At 42.9% G+C, this 18,068-nt stretch overlaps 1 protein-coding gene across 7 annotated transcripts in view; it reads left to right on the top strand.

The window, feature by feature from the left end:
• GABRG3 (gamma-aminobutyric acid type A receptor subunit gamma3) overlaps window positions 1-18,068 on the top strand; it is a 402,032-nt gene that overhangs the window by 315,926 nt on the left and 68,038 nt on the right. For 6 of the 7 annotated variants that reach the window (XM_077343426.1, XM_077343428.1, XM_077343425.1 and 3 more), the window contains one exon: window positions 16,052-16,189. The exons of the other annotated variant lie outside the window; for it this stretch is intronic. In XM_077343426.1, the coding sequence (XP_077199541.1) occupies window positions 16,052-16,189 (138 nt within the window). The remainder of the gene's footprint in view (window positions 1-16,051; window positions 16,190-18,068) is intronic. 7 annotated transcript variants of the gene reach the window in all.

The following is an 18,068-nucleotide window of genomic DNA, read 5'->3' as shown; positions in this document are numbered from 1 at the left end:
CAGGCTTTCCACAGCCAAATAATGCCATCTATACACAACTTTTTTAACTAAAAAAAAATAAAGCATGTACCAAAAAGGGATATTAACTCAATTACTATACAACTTTTGAATGGAAGAAAATGAACCTGCATGTGACAAGGGTAGGTTTGCCACTGCATATGATGAGAAATGATTTTATCTGACTTTGAAAACAATTTTACAAAATATCCAAGTGCTACAGCTATAAAGCACCTAGTGCTGATAGAAGTGTCAGAGTGATGTAAAAGTTACAAGGCAAGAGAGTGAAAATATAATCTGGGTAAATTATGCAAAGAGGAGGAAAAACAGGATAGTTGAAAGACAAAAAGTGGCAAAGAATTATCTGCAGCTGCCATTAACGCTGCAGTAGATCAAAGCGGCAGGAAGATGTACCGTGGGAAGAGCCTTGGTGATGTGCAGGGCGGACGCGGCATTGATGCAGCATGCTCACAACAGCGGCAAGGAGGCATGGGCCCAGGGCATCTTAAAAGGCACCATGTGCCAGGGGCCCAGCCTCCTGCACCAGACCCGCCACTAGAACAGCTTGTCTGTTCGTGGCGGCAGGAATTCCAATACGGTCTGGGAAGTCCCACAGTGCAATGAGCAGCTTGGGTGATGTCCAGGCCTTGGAGCTTGCAGGGGCCTGGCAGTGGAGGAGGGGAGACAGGCTGTCTCCGAGCCAGCCTTCCCTCCAGTGCATTCAGCATGGTGGTGCCCCTGGGCTCACTCCCTCCCACCTCCCTGTGCATTCCACACGAGTGCTTGAGGCATGCTGGGGCCTCATCAGGGATAGAGTTAGGAGGCAGGTGCCCTTCATACTTCCCCCTGATCTCCGTGGGTTGGTAATTGGGTGCCTGGTATGGGCACCTCAGCAAGTATCAACAGGGGTGGGGGGGTCTCATGAGGGCCTCCTCCATCTTCTTGGGTGGGGGATGTTGAGGGAGATCAGGCAGTGCTCGCAGGCTGCCTCAGCCAGGTGGGATGGCGGGCCCTCTACAGCTGGGAATTAGTGGGCAATTCCATTTGGGTCTCCCAGAGTACCAGGCAGTCTGGCTGTCTGGCCCTTAGCAGTCTTTAGCAGGTATGCCTAAAACATATTGCCTGTGAGGGCAAACAAGGCCTCTGGGGCAGCAAGGTAGGCAGCACATCCAGGAAGCACCATTCAGCACTGTGCTTGGACTCCTCAGGCTGAGGGGCGCAACCAGCACTGTTGGCAGTATGATGGGTAGCCTTCAAAAAGTTGACCAGACCTCCATAGCCAAGGCCAGAAGATTCTTAGAATCACAAAGTTGGAAAGGACCTCAAGACTCATTTAGTCCAGCTCTGTGCTGTATGTGGGAGTCTTGTCATATCCCAGCAGCTAAGCAGGTCTTGGTTTGGCTAATATTCAGATGGGAGATTACTGAGCCTCCATGCAGAGGTCGGCAATATCAAACCTGCTCAGAGAGTCAGGCCGGCTAAGAAACTAAATGCTGAGAACCAGTATGGTATAGTGGCTAAGAGTGGTGGCTTCTAATCTGTTGAGCTGGCTGTTATTCCCTGCCAGCTGGGTAACCTTGGGCTCATCATAGGTCTGATAGTGCTGTTCGGACTGAGCAGTCTTGCCGGAAGCATTTTCAGCCTCACAGGGTATCAGTTGTGGGGAAGGCAATTTTAAGCCGCTTTGAGATTCCTTCAGGTAGTGAAAAGCAGGGTATAAGAAACAACGATTCTTCTTCACCTACAGGCCAATAGACCATTGGGTCACCAGCCATGGTCTAAACTGCCGTACTGAAAGGAAGTCGGCACACGGAATCAATATCAATAGCTGATGAGCAGCAGCTGAAGACATTGGCTAACAAGCTCACTGGCTACTCCCCATTTCCAAAAGTGGAGAAGACTGGTCAAAAATGACGTCACAATAAATATCAAAAAGGGTCCCCTCCTCTGGCCCCTGGCCAGGCAGCTTAAGATGGCTTTGGGCCGCTCATTAGCAGAGCTGCTTAGCAGTCAGTCAGCAGGCCCTCATCAGCAGGGCCAGCCTAACAGGCCAAGAGGCCCTCGTTAGGAAGCCCTCCACCATGACCCTTTGCCCAGGGCCCTTTCCCCTTACCTGCTGCTGGCTCCATGCACTGAGGCATCTGAGAGCAAAAAGGCTAGAGTCCAAGGACAGAGGGCGGGAGTTGCAGGGGCAGGGCCAATCAGGGCAAAGCTGGCTGCACCTTGATTAGCCCTAACTTGGACAGCCAGACATGTCCCACCCCCTAGGCTGTTTAAGAAATATATAGAGGAACAACAATGGATAAGGATGAATCATGGTCAAGCTAGAATGGGATCCAGATATTAATCCCCATTTTCTAAGCTCATGGTCCTTCTGTATACAAATCATACAACAGTGTAAATTAATCTCTCATCATGTATAGTAAGTTATAGAATGAAATAATTATTAGTCTTTATTAATAATTAATTCTCCCACCTCAGTATACAATCTTCAGATTTTCAACGTAATTATTTGTCTTATACAGTATAAATAATATATAAAGAATAAGCATTGTACCATAAGATGCATGTGTAAACATGTCTATACTTCCTTTTCTTAGTAATTAAAAGTATTTTATACGTTACATGTATTTTTCAGTTTATAGTACACTTCGGCCAAAGGCTCTTCCTCTGTAATGAAGATCCTTAGTTCTAGTCCCAACCGAGAAATGTTTTGCTTCCCACTTTCAAATCAAAGGCAATTCAAAAGCATACAGATTTCCGTGGATCCCCCCCCCCACACACACACCTTTTTTCTGTCCCTAGTAGGCCCCTCCACTGAAGTCAGTTCTCCCACTTTGCACCTTCCGCTATCCTCACCCCCTTCATTATAGATTGGTTAGCAGAGGGAGGTGACTGGCTAGAAAGCAGCTGGTTCTTTTTCTCTGGATTTGTCATTTCCCCCTGTTCTCCTTGTTCTCTTCCTGCTGTGAAGGAGAGATGATTTGGAAGGTAGCTTACAAAGAGACAGCTGTGAAATAGGGTTTTTAGAAATAAAGTAGGAATTATTGGCATTTTGGAAACAGTGATTCACAAAAACTAAGTAGGGGGAGAGAAAAGGATATCCTTGCTGTTCTGGGGGCCGTTGGGTTTTTGCTGGATAGAGAGAATGATGTACAGGGAATTAATGCAGTGCTCATGTTGTGCATGCCTAGCTAAGGAGTTGCTGCCGCACTTGTTCCAAGTGTACACAAAGCAAAGCTGAGCCAGCCAGCAGCTACTGTCACTTTCTTTTCTCTACCTCGAGCCATTCTTGCCTTTGCCAGAGGGGCCTCTGCTTGCTCCTCATCACCAGTCTGTGCCACCACTTCCCAGGGCAAATGTTGACCTTTTCAACTCACTACCTCTCTGGAGTGCCTTCCTGCACATCGCACCAGCTCTGGCCAAGATAACACATCCTTCCCTCTCTTTCTGTTGCCCCTTTTCCTCTTGAGGGTGGAGGGAGTTGCCAGAGGATCTTATTTTTTTCATCACTTCTTTTTTTGGAAGGGGGGAGGGGTTCTTTAGAAATTATGCAACTATAATATAATGAGACTCTCACTAGACTTGGATCACTTTGAAAAAAAATTAAATGATAGAACAAGTAAGCTCTTCTGGCTGCTTTCTGAGAAGCCTTCTCGGATGGTGGGGGGGGGGTGACTTTTCACAGTGTCCAATAACAGAATGGAGAACCCAGTAGAGCTTGGCAATAAGGAAAAGGGAGTTTCACAGCTGCTCCAGACAGTTTCAAAAAAAAGTTTTGTCAGTTTCAGAATGATTTCATTTTTTTCCTTTTTCCAGAGTTCCTTTATCTTCCCTTTCATTCAAGTAACTGAACCACGAGCATTTAAATGAAAGGCACTTACTTGACACTCCTGTGCAACTGCAATAGGGCAATTGTGTCCATTTTTAAAAACATAGGATGTCGCCCACCCACATGTCACAAGTGGTGTTCCCACACAAATGAAGAAAACTATGTTTTCTGGTTGTAGCTGCAGAATAAATAAACAAGAGAAAAAAGAATGGTGCACAAAGTCAAGCTTTGAGGCATGGCTGCTTGGAAAATCTGCAGTATGCTGTTGATGCAGAAAAGGCTATCCTTTTCTATTTTGCTTCTCCCCTGCCCCACCATAAAGATGTTCTTTCCCCCCAGAGCTTAGGGTTTGTCATGACTTGGGTTTATATTCTGTTTATCACTTGATATGCTTGCATAATTTATGCTTCTCTGTCCAGCAGCTGAAGATTCTTGAGAGTATTAAAAAGGAGAGGGTCAGAGCATCTCTGCCTGCTTGCTGCCTCTGTGTGAACCCAATTGGATAGTATAGATGAAGCAACTACCAGGTTTCAGATGCTTCTGGCAAACAAGGGCAGGAGGGGAGGGACTGGAAAGAGAAGTTCAAGGAAATCAAAGGCAGCTCAAGCTGACACTGTCCTGAGAATGCTCTGGAGGAATGATTCCTCTCTTTTCATCCATCTGCTACAATAACACATCCACATCTACAAATACATGCCAACTTAGGGAATCACCCTGCATCTGATGATGTGGGCCATGGCCGATGAAAATATATCACACAATGTGTAAAGTATCACAAGATTTTCCATTATTTCTTGCAACAGATGGTCACTGTCAAATAACATGAAAGCAGACATCAGTAAAAGTATACTGGGGATAAAGGAAACAAAACACTGATTCTGGCTCTGTATTCAATTTGCCACAGCAACTTCACTCTAGGCATGTGCATTTGGATATTTATTCATCACAATTTGAATCCACACCATCATTTAGGGGTACACTAAACAGTACAAATCAGAACAGACAGGTATTCTGATATCTTGCTGTATGGTTTTATTTTTTTCCAGAAATAGGAAGTAAGAAAAACTCAGTGAGATGGACACAGCAAATATGTGCATGATCCACTGTTTCATAGCTATAAGAGGCATATGGGGAAACGCCCCTTTAGAAATAAGTCATGCCTCTTCCTGAAGATCTAACTTTCCAATTTTAAAAGCTTGTACTATTTGTTGTTGTTGTTGTTGTAGGGAAACATGCAACAGTTTTTGTGCAGATTGCCTGGGGAAAATACCAGAAGGGATGCTGAACGATGGCTGGAGCGAGGTCATTTAACCCCTTATGGACCAAATTTACTGTATTCTCAGTTCCATAGCTTTTTCTCCCTGAGAAAATATTGTGTTTATTTCTTCCCTTTGTAATATCTGCAGAGATAAGTGACAGCACAAGGCAGAAAGCTGGAGTCGGATTTGCACTATTCAGGTTCCCTCCTTGGTTCTTAGAAAGGAATTTGCATGAAAATGCCTTTATTTCACCAGTGAATAATCCATTTCAAACTCCTGTCCTTTCCTGGAATGCCAAAATATATCTGGCATTATGGTGAGGAAGTTAAAGGGCACAATCTCCAGGCAGTCTTCAGCTCCACCTTGTCTTGCTACAGATAAATAATGTTTGAGGAGCATCTAAATACATCTTAGCCAAACATAATTTTAATCCTTTAAGATGTTCAATAGCTCATCTTTTCAAAGTTACATACTTGTGACTAGACACATTCAGAAATCTTGAAGGTTGCCAGTTACCTTTTCTTTTAATAGAGTTATAATGGGATATTATTTACCAGTGAAATTATTTACTTCCATTACATGAAAAAACTTAATCTTCCCATTTCCACACATCAAGTATCTATTTAAAGCGAGAGGATATATTTCTTCAAGTGTACTGCAACCTTACAGATACTATGCGGTTAACTTTATAGTACTTGTATAGAAATTCTATCATTTTGATATTCTTTCTCATAGAAATCAATTTGGCACATACCATATTTGCCAGCGTATAAGATGAGTATTTTCCCCTGAAAAACATGCCTCCAAGTGGGGGGGTTGTCCTATATGCCAGGTGCACTTCAGTTGGGATAGATATAGCTGCCCATAGTGGCCTCCCGATACTCGTCCAGTACCCATAGTGTAGGGTGACCAAAATTAAGGGATGCTGAGGCAGCGGTGGCGGCGGTGCCCCCCCCCCCCGACTGGGCTGACCAACTCTGCTGCTATCTTGTGAACTCCTGCCAACTCGGAACTCGCTGGGCCCACTAATCTTGTGCCTGCGTGCACGCCTGACCTCACCACAGCAGCGATGGGCCCTCCCTCCCACATAAGACTCTGAAGCGGGAGGGGGAGAGAGAGAGAGAGCTCCCAAAGTGCCCGGCGGACGAGCGAGTGGCGAAGGAGTGGAGAAGGTGGAGGATGCTGAGGGGGGAGGTGCCAGCCTCTGCTCCCCCTCCCTTTCCCTTTCGTTGTTTCTGGTGTTTTGAAGCCGCCCCCATTCAGGAAGATAGCAAACGCAGCCAGCCCGGTGCTCGGGCCTGAAAGCTTGGCGCACAGGGAACGCTACTCCTTGCTCTGCCCTCCATTCGCTTGCTCGCTCCCTCTTTGTTTGCAGTTAAATAAGCAGAGGAAGCTGTTTCAGTTCAGTGCACAGAGGCGCTGCCAAAAGTAGCCTCAACTTGTAAGAGAGAGAGAGAGAGTTACCCCTCTCCTCTCACGTTTTTTGGGGTAGGGGAGGTAATCACTAATCTGAGCATACTTTCTTGCTTTCTTTTCCTTTTTTATGGCTCTCTCTCTTTCTCTCTCTCTCCTCCCCCCCCCCCCCCCCACCTTCTGATGCTCTTTTGCATTTTATTTGGTGTGTGGAAGGTGTGCGGAAGAGGGGGTAGTCTTATACGTTGAGTATATAACAAACTCTATATTTTGAGTGGAAATGTTGGGGGGTTGTCTTATACGCCAAGTTGTCTTATACGCTGGCAAATACGGTAGGTTTTTATGCAGAACAACAACAATAAATGCCATACCATTGCTGGTCAATTACTGTAAATAAATAAATGAATGAATGTATGCCATACCACTTTGAACAAGTTCAGTCCTATCTGATCTCAGAAGCTAAACAGGGCTAGAACTTGGATGAGAATTTGCTTGGGGATACTAATATTCAGTGAGACATAATCAGGTCCTACCCCATGATACCACTGGCTCACCCCCCTAAGATCATCAGAACCTAGCCAATGAGTCTCAAGCCATGAGTTGATGGGGACCTTGTAGACCCCTGCTCCCTCATCATAACATTTCTAGGTACCCAGATGATGTAACTTCTGTTAGTCTAGCATCATCTTGCCTGGCAATTCTTTGTTCAGTGCTTTGTAATGATCTTTCTAGTTTTGTGTAAGCACCGTGAAGGATTAGGGGCAGGGTTATGCCTCTACCACCATTTCCAATAAGTTATAAGTTCCAATGAGAGCCAGTTTGGTGTAGTGGTTAGGAGTGTGGACTTCTAATCTGGCATGCCAGGTTCGATTCTCCGCTCCCCCACATGCAACCAGCTGGGTGACCTTGGGCTCGCCATGGCACTGTTCTGACCAGGCAGTGATATCAGCGCTCTCCAGCCTCACCCACCCCACAGGGTGTCTGTTGTGGGGAGAGGAATGGGAAGGTGACTGTAAGCTGCTTTGAGCCTCCTTCGGGTAGGGAAAAGTGGCATATAAGAACCAACTCTTCTTCTTCTTCTTCTTCTTCTTCTTCTTCTTCTTCTTCTTCTTCTTCTTCTTCTTCTTCTCATGCCACCCTAAGTCACTGTTACTATGACTAATTTATTTCACATTTTATATATACTAGATTTCTTTCTTTCTTGTTCTATATATTCCATTGTCACACCACTGGAGGTACAATATGTTTTACTGAGAAGTACAGTATCATGGAATTAAGGAGGCATAGGATAAAGATAGATTGAGACTGCTGTTGTAAAATGTGTTTAAGATACATTTCTTAAATATATAATATACTTACTTAGCTGAATATTTGAAGTATGCATATACTTAACTGGGCAATTGCTTTAATGGTTCTTAGGAGTTCAGTTATGGTATCCTGTAATTAAGGGAGGTGGCAATTCCAGTTCTAATTCAGTTCCCTAATTTAATTTAAACAGTCAATTTTCCTTCAATCTATCTTCCACCCCAAGTTAGTACTTACCGAGTTCCAGCTATATTTGCTCTGAACTTTTGTTCTCTAGTCAGGTGCTGTGAAATAACTGCTGCCACCTCTGAAATCAGTAATTTCTTTCTGGATGGGGCCATACTCTGAAGGTTTTAGAACTAATTTTTATTATTTATTATTTGATTTTTAGTCCACCATTCTCGGCAGCGGCTCATGGCGGGGTACAACAGTGTGCACAAAACCACCATTAAAACTACAAACCCAGCAAAAAAATGAGCGGCTAATCCCCCCCCCCCCAGCAGCCTTTTCAGGCAACTGCCCCCCTTGAAATATGGAGTTCACTGGTGTTCTAGTGCTGCCTGAGGAGGGGCCCTTGATCTTCCCAGCTCTGGCCTCAACCAAAGCCCTGGCAGAAGAGCTCCATGTTACAGGGCTTGCAGAACTCTGACAGTTCCATTAGGGCCCTTAGCTCTTCCAGAGTTGCTCTTGAAAGAGACCAATATCCTGCTCATGAAAGTCTCAGCCTCTTCTTCATTTGGTCTTATTCCTTATCAGGACTTCTCTCTCCATCCAAACAATTTCTTTCAGTTAAAGTGCTGGTACACAAATTCCTTCTCTTCAGGCAGCTTTCATCTACATCCTTCTTCAATTGTGGTGCCCAAAACTGGACACAGTATTCTAAGTGAAGTCTAACCAAAGCAGAGTAAAGTGGTACAATCACCTTGCGAAACCTGGACACTTTACTTCTTTTGATACAGCCCAAAATCCCATTTGGCTTTTTAGCCACCAAGTCACACTGCTGGCTTATGTTCAGTGTACGGTCTACTAGGACCCCTCGATCCTTTTCACACATACTACTCCCAAAGACAGATCTCACCCATCCTATTGTGATGTATTTGATTATTCCTACCTAAATGCAGAACTTTACATTTATCACTATTGAAATTCATTTTAGCTCAGTTTTCCAGCCTGTCAAGATCCCCCTATATCCTGATTTTGTCTTTTGCTGTGTTTGCTACCCCTCGTTTAGTATCATCTGCAAATTTAATAAGCACCCCCTCTATTCCTTCATCCAAATAATTTATGAATATGTTGAATAACACAGGGCCCAGGTTGGATCCCTTAGGCAGTCCACTTGGTTGCAGTCTCCCTTTTGGTTGATGTTGGAGCCAAGGAACAGAAAATATTGAACAATTTCTATTTCTTCATTGTCATTCTTAAAAGCTGTGTAATTCCTCAGGAGTGCTTTAAGTGTTCATACCTGGGACAAGGGATGTCTTTAGTAGCAGAGGGAGGAAGACAATGTATGTGTGGGAGGAAGAGTGTTTTGCATGTGGAGTATGACTGGCTGAGCGTTGGAGGGAGTATGCCAGTATGAGTTTGAAATTTCATCAGTGAGTGTCAGAGTAGGTTCTGTGTCAGTGTGTCCAGAGAAATCCTGTCAGATTCTGAGAGTGTCTGAACATTTCTATGTCAAGCTGTCATTTTATTAATTAACTACTACATTTTATGCTTATCTTAAATTTTATCCCCTAACTTTTCTCATTCTATGTGTCTGTAAAAAAAAATTTGGTTCAATAATAAGTATACTGAGTAAAATAAATAGAAGCTGGCACCTCTTTTAACAGTTCAAGATTTAAAGAACCAGAAGCCAAAGAGTCTTGAGTACTCCATCGGATTATGTCATGTCCTAAAGAGGGGAGGGGATGTAATGGGACCCTTAGGACAGATATTATATAAGTGAAGTCCAGTAAGGGAGATTGAGGTGATCACTAAGGAAGTGTGACAGTGTCCAGAACCCCATAAGGGACAGACTACACAGTGGCATATGGCATGGGAACCTTCTGAAATAAGGAAGAAGTTCTGGCACTGGGGAACTCAAGGACGGAAATCATCATACTAAGCTGTGAAAGAGGGAAAGTTTTGCTACACTTTTTACACTGACTAAGGAACCCCTGGGTATTCACCACTCTGATTCTCCCCCACTTCCATTTAATGGAGGCCATAGAATAGACCAGGAGGAGTCAAACTGCGGCCCTCCAGATGTCCATGGGCTACAATTCCCATGAGCCCCTGCCAGCTCATGGGAATTGTAGTCCATGGACATCTGGAGGGCCGCAGTTTGACTACCCCTGGACTAGACCCACCCACTCTCTATAAAGCTCAGTGGGTGCCAGAGAAAATACTGGTGACCAGTGTGGCACTCACAGGCACCACCTGCAAGAACCCTGAACGACACCGTCAACTCTCCAAAGTCCTATGAATTACAACTTGGGCCAGAAAAGTATAAACCAGAACAAAGTGCCTCAACTTCCCTTGTTCTACTGAAAGTGTTAGGGAAATAGGGAAAGAGTCATTTAACATTGAAATGGGAGGAGCAAATTTCAGCTCTAAAATCTCACAATTTGAGAATGTGTGGATATTAAATCTTTTCTCTTAGCTCTGAATCCTTTAATAAAATCCATCCAACAGTAGAGTAGATTATCTTCTTTGTCTTCATGCCAGTCAGTAGGTCATGAACTATAAATAGTTTTAATTCACTTGAAAGAAATCCATAATAACTGTGATTCTGTAGCGTTGATTGAAAATAAATTAACATTGCACTCCAAAGACACTTCTAAATAATTTTAAGAGATCACAGATTAATGTCTTGTAGGTAAATTCAGTGCTGTGAAGTAAAAGGAAAATGGATTAATTAAGTCAAGCAAGTGCATATGAATACCGTAATGAATAATCATGTTAAAAAGAACAGTATAGTAGTAATTGCTGTTATAGCAAGGAGGCATAGCTTGTACCATCTGCAATCTGCAATTATAAATATTTCTGTAGTCCAGCTATAAAGGCATTCAGTTCAGATTCCAGCAGTAAGAATGGAGTGGGCTGCATGTCTTAAAGTCACCTGGTAAATAATGCAGAGGTTATTCTGCTGTAATAAGGCAATCAAATAAGGCCTTCTGCCAAACATGGTAATGTATTATGCAGTTCTATTGGGGGAGGGGAGCTTCTCCAGAGTTTCAGGAAAGTACTAATTTGTCAATTTAAAAACTCTCTTTGGCCACCCACAGAAAAATTACCTGATGAACACTGAGGATTCTCATAGAGGAATGGAATATCAAAAGTGGCAAAGATTCTTTAATTTATGTATACATCTTTGTCTCCAATTTTACTTGTTTGTTAGACTTATATGCCACCACTCCTAGCACCACTAGCCTGTGGCGACTTACAAATTGAATTAAAACAGTAAAATCAGCAACAATAAAAATCTCCTCCCCTATCCCTCTTACCAAGCCACCAGAATTTTGCCATATGTGTCCAGAAGGTGTAAACCCAGATGTGGAAGCATGAAGGGACTGGAGGAGGGGCCAGATATTCATTAACCTGGCCTCAACCGAATGCCTGGTGGAGGAGCTCTGTCTTACAGGCCCTGCAGAACTGAAGAAACTCCAGCAGGGACCTCAGTTTTTCCTGGAGCTCATTCCACCAGGTAGGGACCAGAGCCAAAAGAATTAACAGCATTACTATCTCCTTTTTTTCCCTTCACAATAACTCTGTGCTGTAGGTAACTGGCTCAAGGTTATCCAACAAACTTCCATGGTAGATTCAGGATAGGAACTTGGTATCTCAGATCCTTGACCAACAAACCACACTGGCTCTATCTCATAGTGGTTCTGAGAGGTGAAAGTGCAGGAAGGGGGGATTTCCCAATCCCCCATGATTTCTTTGCTACTATAACACATTAAGGTTCCAGTCCTACCCAACCCCCATCCTCTCCAAACTCCATCCCCCATTTCTCCAGGGATTTCCCAGAATTGGCAGCCATAATTCCTCCTCCATCTTGCACTAGCAGAAAAGCTAGCTGTGCAGATCATTTAGAATCCAAGTTATGTCCATCCTAGGTTACAGTGTGAGAGAAGATCCCTGTATGGGATCTTTACCTGTTAGACTATATAGTTCTGTGCTAGGGATTTCCATTCAGATATTTCTGCTTTGAATATATATTGGGGGAGGGAGAGAGCAGTATTTTACAGATATAACTGGATGTCTGTTGGGTTTCTGGGATTTTCTGGGATATCAGTAAATGGGTCCTGAAAAATTCCTGAAATATTCAGGAGTAACCGGACTATCAGGAGCCAGCATTTTAAGGTTCATCAACCCCTTTTTTTCTTTAACTTTACCAACTTGCCTGGTTGATTTGACTTGGATTCTGTGTTTTGGAATTGGCTCTGCTGGTGCGCAAGTGGTTCTTAGCACCATTGGCTTGGGCTTGAATTCTCTGATTTAACATTTGTTGGGCTTGCAGCAGCATTCCTTGTTCAATTTGTTTGGCTTGATTTCTCTGATTTGACATTTGGGTTAGCAGTTACTCCCTCTGAGGGTACTGATCTCTGTAGTCTGGAGATCAGTTCTGGAAGATCCTCTGGCCCACTTGAAGGTTGAGAACCCTAGAAGGAACTCCCTTTGCCACTGCCATCCTAGCCAATGCAGGATCAGGGGACCCATGTGGACAAAAGGCATGTGGCTACAAAAAGGACAATCAGGTGAAAAATCGTCTCTGCCTTCCAGTATCAATGGAAAAGCTAGTAGGATCCACACCAATGCAATCATTAGGGCCAGATTATATTATATTTTAGGCCATCAGTCAAACTGGGGTTCAGATTAGGGCAAAAAGTGTTATTTTGGTTCACAAAAATAGCGCAAGGGAAAGACTGGAATAACTCCTTCCTTGGCACCAAGGATTCCTGTTGTTGCCAAAGCAAGTTCAGTTTTTATAGGCATTAATATATGTAATTCTTCATTGTGCATTTCTGGAAATAAGACTGATCTATGGTTAATGTTCATTTTTAGACATGTTCACTCAGATACTAATTAAAACCAAAACAAACTGACTAGCATGCTTTCCAATTGATGGACTTACATACAGGAAACATTTTGCTACAGGATAACACCTGTAGGCTTCTGTGTTTTGAGTTGATTCTGTGTAGGCTTTACTAAAAATTGTTCTACTCTAGACCAGTGGTCCCCAACCTTTTTATCACCGGGGACCACTCAACGCCTTTTACTGAGGCCCCGTGGGGGGGGGGGTAGTTTACACCTCTACTCTCAACCACTGCCCTAGCACTCTCTGATCACTATGGTAATGTTTAAACATCCCCTCAAAATAAGATACAGACACGCCACAACAATGAAGTGTGTTGTAAAGGGCTGGGGGGGATGAAGTAAAGGGCCGGGGGGGGAGAAGGCGTCCTTCGGGGCCCACCTCCAATTAGTCGAAGGACCACATGTGGTCCGTGGCCCAAAGGTTGGGGATCGCTACTCTAGACCACTGTTTAAACCTCTATTCTCTTGCAGACAAATATCTTCATACAGGTAGGAGGAAACTCTATGCAGCTTTTGTTGACCTTAAAGGTGCATTTGATTCTATCTCCAGGTGCTTACTATGGAGAAAATTGCAAGACCTTATTATTGATTCACACCTATTACTTCTCCTAATGAACCTCCATTCCAACAATACCTGTCAGGTCAAATTTACTTAAAAGGGTCATCTAACTACCCAAATCCCCATCCTGAGAGGAGTTAAACAGGGCTGAGTCCTTGCTCCTCATTTATTTAACCTTTTTTTACACAACCTTCCAAAAATCCTAAGACTCATAAATGGTCATCCTCCCAAACTAGATAAACTGCCAATTCCACTTCTTCTATATGCTGATGATACCGTCTTGCTTTCCTATTCCAGAATTGGTCTGAAAAGATATCTGGACACTTTCTATGAATATTGCCCACTTAATGACCTATTGATTAACTTCGAAAAAGCTAAAGTGATGGTCTTTGCACAGAAGTTGTCCCCCTTAAACTGGCATATTGGTGGTCATCAAATTGAGCAGGTCAAATGGTTCAAATACTTAGGAATCACCTTCCAACATAATTTGCACTGGACCAAACATAGAAATAGGATTGTTTTGCAGGCTAAATGTTCTACTACCCATCTAAACTGTTTTTTCTTCCTCAAAGGTTTGTCCCAGCTGTCTGTCGTGTGTTTGACTCCAAAATTCTCCCCCAAATTTTATACAGCATCCCTCTGTGGATCTCAGCTTTTAACAAAAACTTGGAAAAGTTACAGTATGCCTTTTTCCGGCAGATTTTGGGAACTCCAAATTGTGTCCCTTACTCCTCCTTATGTCTCAAAATTGGCCATAATCTTCTCAAAACTAAGGCCTGGATTTCTACCTTCAAATATTGGCTAAAACTGCATTTTAGGGTTCGATCGGATAGTCTGTTGGCCTGTTTATTGAGAGACTCTTTCAAATTTAAATGGTTCTTTACCATCCTGACTACACTCCAACAAATTGGCATTGACTACAATTACATCTTATCTCTGAATGAATCTTCCATTATGTGCCAAATTAAACAAAGGCTCCTCGATCAGGAATTCCGAAAAGTCCATCCTACTGTCCCGGCAATTTGCTCTCCCTGTGCTCTTGGCCTCCAAGTGAAGCATGGGATAATGCTGGCTTATTTCTATAACTTGGCAAATCCCCTTTATCACAGAGCGTTTTTGCTAGCGTGGCTTAACGCCTTTCCATCCAAAGTATTACAAGGGAGATTTGCCAAGATTCCTTTTGAAAATAGACTATGTCCCTGTGAATTAAACACTCCTGACACCATGCAACATATCTTACTGGATTGTCCCATGTTTATTGTCCAGCGAAGACACGTTATACTTCTTATACCCAAATGAAGAAATCATTCAAAAGACTTGATCTGCCAATTTTTGTTGAGCAATAAGGATGCCAATGTCACCTTTATTACGGCTGAAATTTTGTCTTCAGTTTTTAAACTTAAACTGCTTGATGTATCCTGACTATCTCTGTTCATTTTGCTAATCTGCTTTATGCCAATAAAGGTATTATGTGTGTGTGTGTGTTTTAATTCCTTTTTAAAAAATGAATTGAACAACCAAAACAATATGCACATCCCAATTATCCTCTAGGCCAGGGGTCCCCAACCTTTTTATCACCGGTGACCACTCAATGCTTGAGTTTTACTGATGCCCGGGGAAGTAGTCTTTTGCTGAGGGACATCATTGCTACCAGAGCCACTTGCTTTCCGGCCAGCATCCCTGACTTCCTGCTGCCCACTGGAGGGCACTGCCAGCAGCAGCTGCACAGTTCCATGCCAAGGGGGAGCCCCAGCCATGGCGGCCGCTGGATAGCACCAAAGGTGAGCCAGTGGCAGAGTGGCAGGGCAGCCCCCGAGGCAGCAGCTGGGGAGGAGGACAAGGAGGAACCGCGGCCTGGTACCGACTGATCCACGGACCGGTCCTGGTCTCTGTACCAGGGGTTAGGGACCACTGCTTTAGGCCACAGAAAGATATATAAATAAATAATTAAGGTAGGCAGGCGTAATAAGAACAAATTTCAGAAACTTTGTTGCTCGTTGTTCCCAAATCTTACTTATTTCCTCCCTAGTGAGAAATAATCCTGTAAGTATTTTAGCACCCATTGCTTTTCTCATGTCAATTTTCCCATTACAGTTAACACATTTTAAATGGTATTTTGCCTGAAATACATACAAATATCATATACCACCTAAATAGTGTAAAATAGCATGTAAAAGAAACAATAAAAAATATTGCCAGCAATGTTGATGAAATTTAAGCAAACAAAAAATGAAAATGAGGTATAACATCAACAAGAAGCAAAAACGGTCATATCAGCTAGTGTCTAGTAGGCAGCAAATTTGAATGATATTTGACTATTAGCAAACTTCAGTGTAAACTCATGACATTTGATTCAAAAGTTCTTACCCACTAAGTGTTCTTTATATGCAAACATAACAAAAGCTTTTGATCTCTATATGTCGTATTGATTTCCGTAGCTAAATAGCTAGGTTTTTAAAACCATAGTCAATAATGAAAAGCCATTCTGTTCGTTTCTCTGAATTTTCCCTCCACTGAGGGAATTAGAATGTGATTTCTAAAATAACATAACTGTTCAAATTCTACAAAATGTTGACTGTATGTTTGATAATGACTTTTAATCTACAGATGGCTACCCTAGAGAAGAAATGATGTACAGATGGAGAAAAAACTCAGTAGAGGCTGCAGATCAGAAATCTTGGAGACTTTATCAGTTTGACTTCATGGGTCTCAGAAATACCTCTGAAATTGTGGAAACTTCAGCAGGTAGGTATACAATAAAAAGGAATGCTTTCTTCTAAAGAGTTAGGAAATCTGTATTGCCATTTCTAGAAAAGTAAAAATAGAGGTCAAGATTATCATTACCAAAAAATCAAAGCATGAGTTTTCACAAATATCTATATTATTTACCACTGTACATGAAGAGAAAGGGGTATTCTGGCTAAGAATGCAATCCTGCAGCATACATCTCAGACAATATGCCTCAGTGAAACTCCTTGGGACTTGGAATTGTTTCTTTGCCTTATCTTCTAAACAGCAATAAGGATCTGGTAACATTCAAACAATTTTGTCTTCCAGTGATTCACTTTTTAGGGTATCCCGAATCTTTGTACATTCTTTCTGAAACTATTTTGTATGATCATTCGAGAAAGAACATAGTTTTAGAGACTAGGAACTGGCAACTCAGTTTGGATAAAATAAAAAGTACCCAAATCAATGCTTATCTGGGTACTTTTCTGACCTCTCCAAGCCAAAACACCCACCCTTGCAATTTAAATGGGCCAAATCAGTGGTAGCCAAATCATAATTCAGTGATTGGGCCACAATTTAAATGCCTGTGCTTTTAAATTAATTAAATGCCCTCTGCTTTCTCAGGCGGTGACTGATAAGAGAGGGGGGAAAGAAAGCTCACCAAACAGCTGATAATGACAGGTGCATCAAGCTTTAACTGCCACCCCAAGGCTTGCAGGCATCGATTTGGAATCAATCTGACGGAATCCCCAAAAGTGAAGGATCATTTGTGTGATTAGGATTTGGGCTGAATTGAAAATGGTATGATTTCATGTTTGTGCCAATGCCTATTAGAGACAGACTGAAAAGGGAGGTCTACATTTTTGGAGGTCCCACTTTTTAGAGGGTTTTTTAAATTGTTATTGTTCTAAAGCCATGTTCCTCAATCCCCGGCCTTCAGCCTGGTACTGGGCTGTGGAGCCCTTGGGGAGCAGGGGGGAGGGAGGCGCCGGCACCGGCATGCTCACGGGTGTGCCTCCCTCGCCCCGTGGCATGGCACACAAGCCTAGCTGTGCTGTGCGGGGAGGCACGGGCACAATGCACAGGTGCGCCTGTGCCTCCTTCTCTGTCCCCCCAGTCCCTAGCCTGAAAAAGGTTGGGGTCCACTGTGCTAATGTACAATATGGTTTTAATGGTATCTGGTAATGATCTGCTAGTTTTTAGATTCCTGGTTTTCATTTTTATACAGTCTATTGACCTTTTTGTTGCACCTTTGTGGTACAATAGGGGGAAAAATTGGGGGAAATGACATCTGATGGAGGAATGTACCAACAAGACTCCTGTGTTGCCTGTTGTGATGCCTGAGCGTTTGTGGTGGCCCTGGTAGGGAAGCAGAGACCCCCCACCATGTGGATGGAGCCTGAGTAAATATGTATAGGACTGGACTTCAAGTTCAGAAACACATTTCCCATCCTCAACCAGCCAGATTACATAAATAAGTGATGAGGAAATAAACTCAGTAAACAGAAAATTAATGCACGTGAAAGAAAACATGAATTTTATATCTACACTGATGCCGCCTGATGTGAATGTGGCTAACTGGGGAGAGGGGACGTGAGATCATGAGAATATGGCATGGAAAGGTCAGGTAATTTGTGGTGTGGCAGTGGCAAAAGTGAATTAATTAGAAACGGGACTGAAAAATAAAACAGCGTGTATCAGGGTGATATAAAGTTGTATTGCCAAAAATAGAACGTTATGTTCTGTTCTTGTCATATTTCCTGAGAATTTTATGATGACGATAGATCAGGCCACTGTAATCATTAATGATATTTTTTTAAATTAAAGAAACAGGAATATAATAGGGGAATATCATAGAATTTTTTATAATGCGAATGGTGCAAGTAGACTAGAT

Source organism: Paroedura picta, chromosome 6, assembly GCF_049243985.1.
Source record: "Paroedura picta isolate Pp20150507F chromosome 6, Ppicta_v3.0, whole genome shotgun sequence".
Lineage (NCBI taxonomy): Eukaryota > Metazoa > Chordata > Lepidosauria > Squamata > Gekkonidae > Paroedura > Paroedura picta.
Note: the sequence above shows the minus strand (reverse complement) of the source record. Positions and strands in the feature narration are given on the sequence as shown.